Here is a 12,014-nt window from a genome sequence, read left to right as displayed (position 1 = left end):
TTCATTTTGTGGATATTTACCACATTACAAAAGGCCAGAACTCGCCTCACGCCTCTCCCCTAACTTACAAAGGTGAAAAAATCCACTATGCTGGAGGTTCTTTTCTGTGTTATATGTGAAATATCCATTAGTAAAACTCTATGCATCAGAATCTATGATTACAACCACATTTCTTGCATTTTTTGTGTGCCTAAGCTGGACCAAAGGTCTTTTGTCTTGCTGGTATTAACTGCCTGACTATTAAATTAGTTCAACCCACCAGATTCAGTCAAGAGAGAGGCTGGGGCGATCAATGAGAGTTAAAATGAAGATTCTATAGTTTGACTGAGGGAAGCCAGCTAGGTACAAACTAGACTGCGTGCTCATATACTGCTATAGCTATTATGTACTGCTAGTGCTAGTAAGCACCTCTAGTTCTAATATGTACCGCTAATGCTAATATATAACGGAGTCTCTTCAAGGGGAAGGAGAGATCCAGAGGGAGGTGAGCCATAGACCTTTGTTTCCACTGCCTTCTTCCTCAATTTTAAAAATTGAGATATGCCCTTTTCACTTTCTTATTTTGATTCATACCTGCTATTTTGTCTTCATGCACAATACATTCTTTAGAAATTCATCTCACTTTGTCCAGTTTCTGCTCCCTGTGCTCCTACAAACAACTTCCCTGTGCTTTCTTTACTCAAGGTTCCCTTACAGTGCTATGTTTATCCTTCGGGTGATGAGCTCCTTTCCAATCAGTCAAGTTATCTTATCCATAAAGCGTTTGCATCTTCAGGCCCTACTGTTTGGTAACGGGACTCGTCTTTTCTCTCTTTCTATTACTGAAAACCTGTGGGATGTCCGTCGTCTTCATCAGATGAAGTTAGCAATTTTAGGGGTTCACCAGATCTCAGCTCACCATGCTGTCCTGGCTACCTGCCTTACAGCTATCCTACTATTTGACCACGCTGTCCTCATCCCCACCAAGATGGCAGTCTTCACTCCTACACTGAGGGAGCCCTGCTCCGGTAGTAATTCCCAGTCCTTCTTTGTCGAGGAGGTTTAACCAACATTCACAGAGTTTATAGAGTGCCCTGATCGTACGGGGAGACTCCCAGGTTCTGACTGCACAAACCAGGAGTGGTTCACCCCATTGTTTTGAAATCAATACCTGATCTTACCGACAGCAAAAAAAAAATCTCTGCAAATATTTCAGTACTGTTAAAAACCTTGTTAAGGACAGACGCTCTCCAGGTACAGCCTGTTCTGGAGATTCTTCTTATCCTCAGTACTGGCAATTGGGCTTTCAACATAATCGCGGCAGAGAACCTGAGATGATGGACATTTAGGGCCTGATTTAGATCCATCACAAGGGTGACAGATATCCTGTCCGCAGGAATATATTTCAGTGGACGGGATATCCGTCGACGGAGTAACCCATCCACCAACATCTAAATCAGGCCCTCACTCCTCCACTCCGAATACACTGGCATAAGTAGATGCGATGTTACTCATGGTAATTGATCGATTGGCAGTATTCCACACCCTGGGGTAATAGTAAGGGACACATCAACTTCCCAGCACATGCTTCTTATGGAGTCCCCCGCGATCCCATTTATCACTTGTTAATCAATGTCCATGCAGAACCTCTGCATTACCTCTTACCTTCGGGGGAACCAGGAAGACGATACCCTGTTGATCTTTGTGCTGTCAGGAGGATAACAATTCATTTTCCAGGCAATCCAACCATGGATGAATGGCAGCTGAGGCCAAAACAGGCATCGCTAAGCAAGCTATAAAGAAGGAAGGGTCTTTACTGATAGGCTATGATGGGTGATACGGTTATCTTGTCCATAGACACAACTGTGAGTCCTTTCAACTCTGACATGCACATGGTAAAACAAGTGAAAGCCAAGGGCGCTAACTCAAACTAGCACATGAGGTTTCTAAGGAGGGCTGGCCCATTTTGCCTGTGTCTGAGAAAGCCACTATTAACAGAGCTCAAACGCAGACTACTGCAACAGAAAGAATCTCCTAAATTGCAAAATATGACAGTACTGGCCCTATAACTGCACCAGTACCTTCAAGAAAGGCGTAAATAGTAGAATTAAACACACCACTTATTTCATGTGGACCATTCCTTCTTGAACTGCTCAGAGTGAAGAAGGACCATCATTTACTCCCCAAGCGACTCCATTGAGGCAAGCCTCTCCAGAAGGCCGGACTGGGATCTGCTCCCTTTAGCTGCAGTACAGGGTTCAAACCCTTCCCGTTTTGGATCTTCTACGTTTCTGGACTTCATCTTAGAGTTTGATTAACCTGTCCTGGGTTTATTTAGCGCTTTACACTTCTGATGTGAGGAGGATCAGAGAAATCCAACATTTCCAAGACTGTCAGGCCCGCACTCTTCCAATGCTTGTTTTTTAACGTGTCTCCTTGATGTGCTGCTCTGCTACATGTGATGGGAGGTCCATGCTCTACAAAAACTGTTAACTAAAACAATTTCCTCTGTACCCATATTCCACCCACCACGATGTAGTCTGTATTTTTTGTGAGTTTTATTACAAACCAGTAACTTAGTTTTGTTCCGCAACCCACATCAGATAACGACAACCAAATGCTCCATGCAGCAGCACAAAAAAGATGAAAGTACATAAAATAGGTTACTTCGCTTGTTTGTGCATCCAAGTGAGCAGAATTGAGCTCTTCGCAGCCACGAGCCAGGCCAGGGGACTGAAGATGCATTTTGAGGCTTCTGTCCAAATGAGCAGCGACTGGTCCAAAAATAACCAGGGGAGCCAATCTGCCTCCTAAAGAGCCTCTTATCAGCAGGGCTTCTCCAGGAGTGATGGCTGGGAAGGTGTGAGCTGCTACTTCTGGGGCTGCAGCAGACTTCCCACCGAGGCATCCATCAGACACAGCAGTCTGATTGCAGAGACATATTGGGGGCATGCTGAAGGCTTACCTAAGAATGCATTCCGCCCCAGTGTTTTGTTTGTAAAGTAATAAGTGCTGTTTCCCAAAGATGTGTTGCGAAACCCACCGCTGGCGCTATCGTAGGTCAGGGTGCTGAACACCAAGGCTGCATGGCTTGGACTCCACCCCATTCCTCTTTAATCCGCCACCAGACACCCCATGAACCTTTATCTCACTCTTGCATGTTCCTGATTTCGCTCTTTGACACAGTTTTTCCGTCTTTCTCCTCCTCCTCCTTTCTCCCTCATCAGTTTTCCTCTCTCTAGCTCTGGATCAAAGGATGTTGATGAAAAATAAGTGCCGGTCCCAACAATGTGTGCCGGTAGGCCCACTGTAGCCGCCAGCTCAAATGAAACACTGCTGTGCCCATTGCTTACTAGTGGCTTTGTGTTTTGTAACTCACGGTTGCCTGCTTCCTATTCTGTTTTTAGCCTGTCCAGCATGTCTTGGTACCTACCGTGGAACATAGCCCAATTACCATTGCTTTCATTAGCTCCTCCTGTTCTTCCAGGAGTGCTTGCGTATCTTTTTTTGAAGCACTCCATGCGAGTGCATGTTTTATCCACATCTCCCTTACATGATTCTCTACCCGCCCTCCCCTCGTAGCTCTCAGGCATGGTGTACTGTTCAACCTCCCCTCCGCGCTCCACAGTACTGTCTCACCCAAGGGGTTTAATGCAGGAAGTTCATATCCATAATCATCGTTAACAGAGAACAACACCAAAGGTTTATGTAACGCTGAAACGCTTTGGGTGCTGTTCTCTGTTATGCTGATTGTGGATATGAACTTACTGCAATAAACCACACTGCTGTGAGTGTGCTATCTTTCCGGCACATCCCAATCTAGAGCTGTGTGGGACATATACACAGGGTGACGGTGACACACACACACACACACACACACACACACACACAAACACACTCTCTCTCTCTCTCTCTCTACATTTTCAGGCATAGAGTGCTGCATACATTATGCAAAATAGAAGCAGAGAACTCTGGGTAGCTCTCAAGTTTAGGTGGAAAGCAGCTCCTGTAGAGAGTACACTCAACACCAGCGACACTCTAGATCTGCTCATCTCAAATGTCTGCTTTTCTATCAAAGTCTTTAAGCATAGGATTAGCAATCCACGGCGAGATAGAAAGGGACAAAGTCTTTTGTCATTTCAACAGCAAAGTCTATAAGCATAGGACTAACACAGTTCTGCCCATGCCGAGCTGTAAAATGACAAAAGCCTTTTACCACTACAGGCACAGTATTACAGCTTCGAATTGGTAAAATCCCAACCAAGCCAAACTGAAATGAATAAACACAACCCCTGACATGTGGTTCGCTCTCATTAGAACTCTTCAGAGTGGTATAGCTTTGTTCAGACACAAGAGAGCACCCAGTATAAGTCAAAACAATACCATTTCAGGCACAGAGTGACGAAATGGCAAAAGACTTTGAAAATTGAATTTGAAAGGTTTTGGCAAAGATTTAAAAAAAGATCAGACCTTTTTTCCTTTGCTTTACAATGAGCTGGAAGGGAAGCCTCTATTTCTCTTCACATCTGACCCATTCCGAAACAAGGACCCCTGGGCTGGATGGCCCACTGCTGATGTGGGTAACTTCTAACCATGAACCACACATGCTTCCCCCTGGAGCAGCCAATGAATGACTGCTGGGACTGCCAACCCTCAGCTGTTAAATGGATGGTCAGTAGGGAACACTCAGTAGTTTTGGCAGACTCTGATCACATCTTTTTACCTTCAACTATGCAACTTAACCTTCTAGGACTTGAACAGAGAGTCCCAACCAAAATGGAAACAGACAACTGTGCTGTGATTAACAAACCTAAAGAAAGAACACATTGAGGAAAGTAACACCTCAATGTAAGATAAAGATTGCATAACCCTGATTAAGGAGCTAAGATAATGGATCATGAGCCTTTGAACACAAACGTTATGGCCCAGAAGATCAGTCTGGAAGAGACAATGTCTGTATTGTTTGAATGCCGGAAGACTCAGAGATTAACAACAAAATACATGTTTTTTTTGTTTTGTTTTTAAAATCTTCTGTACATCATGTTCAATTTGCACCAGGTGCCATATTAGGTGTCCTAAGCAACAAACGTATGAATGGAATACAACCCAGACAGATGTACAGTTGCCTTAAGGAGGGTAAACTGACGTAAGCTATTTCAATTACTACAATTTGAAATTTAACAAAAGAGAAATGTGGAACAGATCTTGGCCACTGCCGGTACCAATGCCAATGAGCACCTTGAAGGCAGAGCCTAAGGAAGAAGGCCGACTGGACAACCTTACTTTTATCCGCTTACACTCACAACCAGCTACATTTCCAGGAATTCATTAAAAATGCAAAACAGTTTAAAACAAGTATCTTATTTTCGGCTGTATTCACTGCATCATGCAGACAAAGTTCCATATAGAAGAAATCATTATCAAATTCACTGCAACCCTTCCACCAATAATCAAAAACAACAGGCTACATAATGCGTTTGAGAGGATGCAAACATTTGCAGAGGTTCGAGTATGAAAGGAGTCCAAAGAAACCAGGTCCAAAGGTGGCCAGACTTACGTAGCTCTGACTTCAGGACAAATCCACCCACACAAGGCCTTCAATGCCTGGTGCTACCATACCCAAGACGATGATGGCCATAAGGCCACATCTGTTGTGAATCCCAGAGTTCTGAGACATCTCTGAAAGCTTGAGTGAAAAATAACAAATTGGTCCCAGAACTGTGTAACAGCAGGATGTGATAGATTGATGATCTACCTGCGTCGAATGAATGAGGACGAAAACGGTGCTGCTAAGCTCCTCTCTAAAACAGGAGGATTGTAAATATGGGCTCTGGCACCATTCACAAATATCTGTACCATAGCACACCTAGGCACTCATTTCAGCCTTCTTTCACAGTGCCATGTGCCAGCTGTGGTGTCAACACGGGGCACAACACAGATTCGACTCTACTACACATGCCAGAACTCAGAGCCATTGCAATACTCAGAACCTTAACACGACCAGGCCAGAGTCTAGGAGAGCATGAAGGCTACCAGAGGACAGGCCTTCTCCTTTGAGGCACCGTGTATCTGGAGCAGCATCCTGATGAAGATTCGCCTGGACCCATCACTCCTCCACTTCAGGAAGGGACTGAAGTCCAACCTCCTGGACAGTCCCCAGACCCCTCGGTGTGCACCCTGATAAAGATTTGCCTTGACCCATCACTCTTCCACTTCAGAAAGGGACTGTAGTCCACCTCTTGGACAATCCCCACACCCCTCTGTGGTGCACCCTGATGAAGATAGGCCTTGACTAATCACTCCTCCTCTTCAGGAAGGAACTGAATCCAACCTCTTGGACAGCCCCTAGACCCCTCCGTGTGCATCCTGATGAAGATTCGCCTGAACCCCTGACTCCACTTCAGGAAGGGACTGAAGTCCCCACCTCTTGGACAGTCCCCAGGGCCCTGGGTGTGCACCCTGATGAAGAACGCCTGGACCTGTCACTCCACTTCTGGAAGGGACTGAGGGCCCACCTCTTGGACAATCCCCAGCTCCCCCAGCCCTCCCCCCGTGCGCCTTCTGATGAAACTGTTTCCCCTCCTGTTCTCTACGGCGCTCCTATAAGTACCCACACACAGAGGCCCGTCCCTCATTCACCCTCTCCATGAGCACCGGGCACGGCACGTCACCAGGGCATCACACAAGGCCATCCACCCTCACGCGTCCATTTCTTACCGAACAGCAGCGGCTTCAGGCTCAGGGTCTCAATCTCGTGGATCCGGCGCTGACCCAGTTCCAGCTTCTGCTTGTGGCCGACCTGGGGGGGGAATCAGGGAGGGAAATCATTAGCGCTGCACGGAGGCTCTGCGCAACATCTGCCGCGGGCGCATGTCTCACACGCCTGGGAAGGATGGACACAGACACACACGTCTCTGCGAATCTGGGAAGGAAGGACGCCGATACACACACACAGGGCACACGCTGTACACAACACTCGCAGGAATCAGCCCAGGGCCCTTTGACTCAGGCGGCGGCACGAGGCTCGCTTTCATGACAACCTTGATACTCATGGCAAGCATGGGCCAGGGCAGAGGGCATGGGCCAGGGCAGAGGGTGCGAGCTACTCTGCTGATTGGCCGGTAACAAGGACAGAACCACCCGCCAGCCTCGGGACGTGATCTGTAGCATGATAAAACATAACGTGTAGCAGCGGCACGCTAACCCCTGGGGGCGTCTTGGCACTGAGTAACAGAGGTGTCCAACTCGATGGCACTCACTTTATCGACTTCGGAATGATGAAGGACTAACGACTAAGTGGTAATGCCGGAATTTAAACCTGTGACAAGGAGGTCAAAGGGAAATTCCTGACCCGGTCAGAAGATAACATAGAAAAGCTAGAGTGGCAAATACTTGACCCGAGGAGGTCAGCAAGGGAAGCATTGAGATACTGTTCAAGGGAGCACTGTATCTTCCTGGCCTGACAGGGTGGGTGAGCTGGTGAACTTTGCAGTGCTGCTGAGAACCCAAGGCTGAAGCGGAAATGTAACAGCACAAGCACTCGGTGCCCCATGGGGGTCTGATCGCTATTGAGAGGTGCCTGTAGTAACCAATTAAAAGTAGTGGGTCACTGCAGTGAAGTGGCGAAACTCTCCCTTTCAAATGAAACAACTGGAAGCACCCAGTGTCTGACAACACCAGCCCATTTAAAGCAGTCAATATCACTCAGTGTCTTCGGGTCAGTGTGGCCTGCAGATCACAAGACTAAATCTGGCAATATCACTCGGTGACTTCAGGGCTCAGTGTGGCCAGAGTGCAGATCACAAGAATGAAACCAGCAATATCACTCGGTGACTTCAGGGCTCACTGTGACCGGAGTGCAGATCACAAGACTGAATCCGGCAATAACAGTCAGTGACTTCAGGGCTCAGTGTGACCTGAGTGCAGATCACAAGACTGCATCTGACAATATCCCTCAGTGACTTCAGGGCTCAGTGTGACCTGAGTGCAGATCACAAGACTAAATCTGGCAATATCAATCGGTGACTTCAGGGCTCAGTGTGGCCTGAGTGCAGATCACAAGACTAAATCTGGCAATATCACTCGGTGACTTCAGGGCTCAGTGTGGCCTGAGTGCAGATCACGAGACTGAATCCGGCAATATCACTCAGTGAATTCATGGCTCACTGTGGCCTGAGTGCAGATCACGAGACTGAATCCGGCAATATCACTCGGTGACTTCAGGGCTCAGTGTGACCTGAGTGCAGATCACAAGAATGAAACCAGCAATATCACTCAGTGACTTCAGGGCTCAGTGTGACCTGAGTGCAGATCGCGAGACTGAATCCGGCAATATCACTCAGTGACTTCAGGGCTCAGTGTGACCTGAGTGTAGATCACAAGACTAAATCTGGCAATATCACTCGGTGACTTCAGGGCTCAGTGTGACCTGAGTGCAGATCACAAGAATGAAACCAGCAATATCACTCGGTGACTTCAGGGCTCACTGTGACCGGAGTGCAGATCACAAGACTAAATCTGGCAATATCACTCGGTGACTTCAGGGCTCAGTGTGGCCTGAGTGCAGATCACGAGACTGAATCCGGCAATATCACTCGGTGACTTCAGGGCTCAGTGTGACCTGAGTGTAGATCACAAGACTAAATCTGGCAATATCACTCGGTGACTTCAGGGCTCAGTGTGACCTGAGTGCAGATCACAAGAATGAAACCAGCAATATCACTCGGTGACTTCAGGGCTCACTGTGACCGGAGTGCAGATCACAAGACTAAATCTGGCAATATCACTCGGTGACTTCAGGGCTCAGTGTGACCTGAGTGCAGATCACAAGAATGAAACCAGCAATATCACTCAGTGACTTCAGGGCTCAGTGTGACCTGAGTGCAGATCACGAGACTGAATCCGGCAATATCACTCAGTGACTTCAGGGCTCAGTGTGACCTGAGTGCAGATCACAAGACTAAATCTGGCAATATCACTCGGTAACTTCAGGGCTCAGTGTGGCCTGAGTGCAGATCACGAGACTGAATCCGGCAATATCACTCAGTGACTTCAGGGCTCAGTGTGACCTGAGTGCAGATCACAAGACTAAATCTGGCAATATCACTCGGTGACTTCAGGGCTCAGTGTGGCCTGAGTGCAGATCACGAGACTGAATCTGACAATATCACTCAGTGACTTCGGGTCAGTGTGGCCCGAGTGCAGATCACAAGACTAAATCTGGCAATATCACTCGGTGACTTCAGGGCTCAGTGTGGCCTGAGTGCAGATCACGAGACTGAATACAGCAATATCACTCAGTGACTTCAGGGCTCACTGTGGCCTGAGTGCAGATCACGAGACTGAATCCGGCAATATCACTCAGTGACTTCAGGGCTCAGTGTGACCTGAGTGCAGATCACAAGACTAAATCTGGCAATATCACTCGGTGACTTCAGGGCTCAGTGTGGCCTGGGTGCAGATACCAAGACTGAATCTGACAATATCACTCAGTGACTTCGGGTCAGTGTGGCCCGAGTGCAGATCACAAGACTAAATCTGGCAATATCACTCGGTGACTTCAGGGCTCAGTGTGACCTGAGTGCAGATACCAAGACTGAATCTGACAATATCACTCAGTGACTTCGGGTCAGTGTGGCCCGAGTGCAGATCACAAGACTAAATCTGGCAATATCACTTGGTGACTTCAGGGCTCAGTGTGGCCTGAGTGCAGATCACGAGACTGAATACAGCAATATCACTCAGTGACTTCAGGGCTCACTGTGGCCTGAGTGCAGATCACGAGACTGAATCCGGCAATATCACTCAGTGACTTCAGGGCTCAGTGTGACCTGAGTGCAGATCACAAGACTAAATCTGGCAATATCACTCGGTGACTTCAGGGCTCAGTGTGGCCTGAGTGCAGATCACGAGACTGAATACAGCAATATCACTCAGTGACTTCGGCTCAGTGTGGCCTGAGTGCAGATCACGAGACTGAATACAGCAATATCACTCAGTGACTTCAGGGCTCACTGTGGCCTGAGTGCAGATCACGAGACTGAATCCGGCAATATCACTCAGTGACTTCAGGGCTCAGTGTGACCTGAGTGCAGATCACAAGACTAAATCTGGCAATATCACTCGGTGACTTCAGGGCTCAGTGTGGCCTGAGTGCAGATCACAAGACTAAATCTGGCAATATCACTCGGTGACTTCAGGGCTCAGTGTGGCCTGAGTGCAGATCACGAGACTGAATCTGACAATATCACTCAGTGACTTCAGGGCTCAGTGTGGCCTGAGTGCAGATCACAAGACTAAATCTGGCAATATCACTCGGTGACTTCAGGGCTCAGTGTGGCCTGAGTGCAGATCACAAGACTAAATCTGGCAATATCACTCGGTGACTTCAGGGCTCAGTGTGGCCTGAGTGCAGATCACAAGACTAAATCTGGCAATATCACTCGGTGACTTCAGGGCTCAGTGTGGCCTGAGTGCAGATCACAAGACTAAATCTGGCAATATCACTCAGTGACTTCAGGGCTCACTGTGGCCCGAGTGCAGCTCACAAGACTGGATCCGGCAATATCACTCAGTGACTTCAAGGCTCACTGTGACCTGAGTGCAGATCACACAACTGAAATCCACAATATCACTTAGTGATTTCAGGGTTCACTGTGACCGGAGTGCAGATCACGAGGCTGGATCCGGCAATATCACTCCGTGACTTCAGGGCTTAGTGTGGTCTGCAGATGTAGAGACTGAATCCGGCAATATCACTCAGTGACTTTGGGTCAGCGTGGCCTGCAGATCACATGACTGAAATTGGCAATCTCACTCAGTGACTTCAGGCCTCACTGTGGCCTGAGTGAAACTCACGAGACTGAATCTGCCAATATCACTCAGTGACTTCGGGCTTAGTGAGGCCTAGAAATAATGATGATGAATCCGGCAATATTCCTCAGTGACTTCAGGGCTCACTGTGGCCTGAGTGCAGATCGCAAGACTGAACCTGGCAATATCACTCAGTGAATTCAGGGCTCAGTGTGGTCTGAGTGCAGCTCACAAGACTGGATCCGGCAATATCACTCAGTGACTTCAGGGCTCACTGTGACCTGAGTGCAGATCACACAACTGAAATCCACAATATAAACTTAGTAATTTCAGGGCTCACTGTGACCTGAGTGCAGATCACGAGGCTGGATCCGGCAATATCACTCAGTGACTTCAGGGCTTAGTGTGATCTGCAGATGTTGAGACTGAATCCGGCAAGATCACTCAGTGACTTTGGGTCGGCGTGGCCTGCAGATTACACGACTGAAATCGGATATCTCACTCAGTGACTTCAGGGCTCACTGTGGCCTGAGTGAGACTCACGAGACTGAATCTGCCCATATCACTCAGTGACATCCAGCTTAGTGAGGCCTAGAAATAATGATGATAAATCCGGCAATATCCCTCAGTGACTTCAGGGCTCACTGTGGCCTGAATGCAGATCGCAAGACTGAAACTGGCAATATCACTCAGTGAATTCAGGGCTCAGTGTGGTCTGAGTGCAGCTCACAAGACTAAATCTGGCAAAATCACTCGGTGACTTCAGGGCTCAGTGTGACCTGAGTGCAGATCACAAGAATGAAACCAGCAATATCACTCAGTGACTTCAGGGCTCAGTGTGACCTGAGTGCAGATCGCGAGACTGAATCCGGCAATATCACTCAGTGACTTCAGGGCTCAGTGTGACCTGAGTGCAGATCACAAGACTAAATCTGGCAATATCACTCGGTGACTTCAGGGCTCAGTGTGGCCTGAGTGCAGATCACGAGACTGAATCCGGCAATATCACTCGGTGACTTCAGGGCTCAGTGTGACCTGAGTGTAGATCACAAGACTAAATCTGGCAATATCACTCGGTGACTTCAGGGCTCAGTGTGACCTGAGTGCAGATCACAAGAATGAAACCAGCAATATCACTCGGTGACTTCAGGGCTCACTGTGACCGGAGTGCAGATCACAAGACTAAATCTGGCAATATCACTCGGTGACTTCAGGGCTCAGTG

General features: G+C 47.9%; 1 protein-coding gene across 1 annotated transcript in view; it reads right to left on the bottom strand.

The window, feature by feature from the left end:
- Positions 1-12,014, bottom strand: part of P4HTM (prolyl 4-hydroxylase, transmembrane) — a 215,979-nt gene that overhangs the window by 176,997 nt on the left and 26,968 nt on the right. Inside the window, exon 2 of the mRNA XM_086939319.1 lies at positions 6,697-6,778. Coding sequence (XP_086795445.1) covers positions 6,697-6,778 — 82 coding nt within the window. The remainder of the gene's footprint in view (positions 1-6,696; positions 6,779-12,014) is intronic.

Source organism: Lissotriton vulgaris, chromosome 9 (assembly GCF_964263255.1).
Source record: "Lissotriton vulgaris chromosome 9, aLisVul1.2, whole genome shotgun sequence".
NCBI classification, from domain to species: Eukaryota; Metazoa; Chordata; class Amphibia; order Caudata; family Salamandridae; genus Lissotriton; species Lissotriton vulgaris.
Note: the sequence above shows the minus strand (reverse complement) of the source record. Positions and strands in the feature narration are given on the sequence as shown.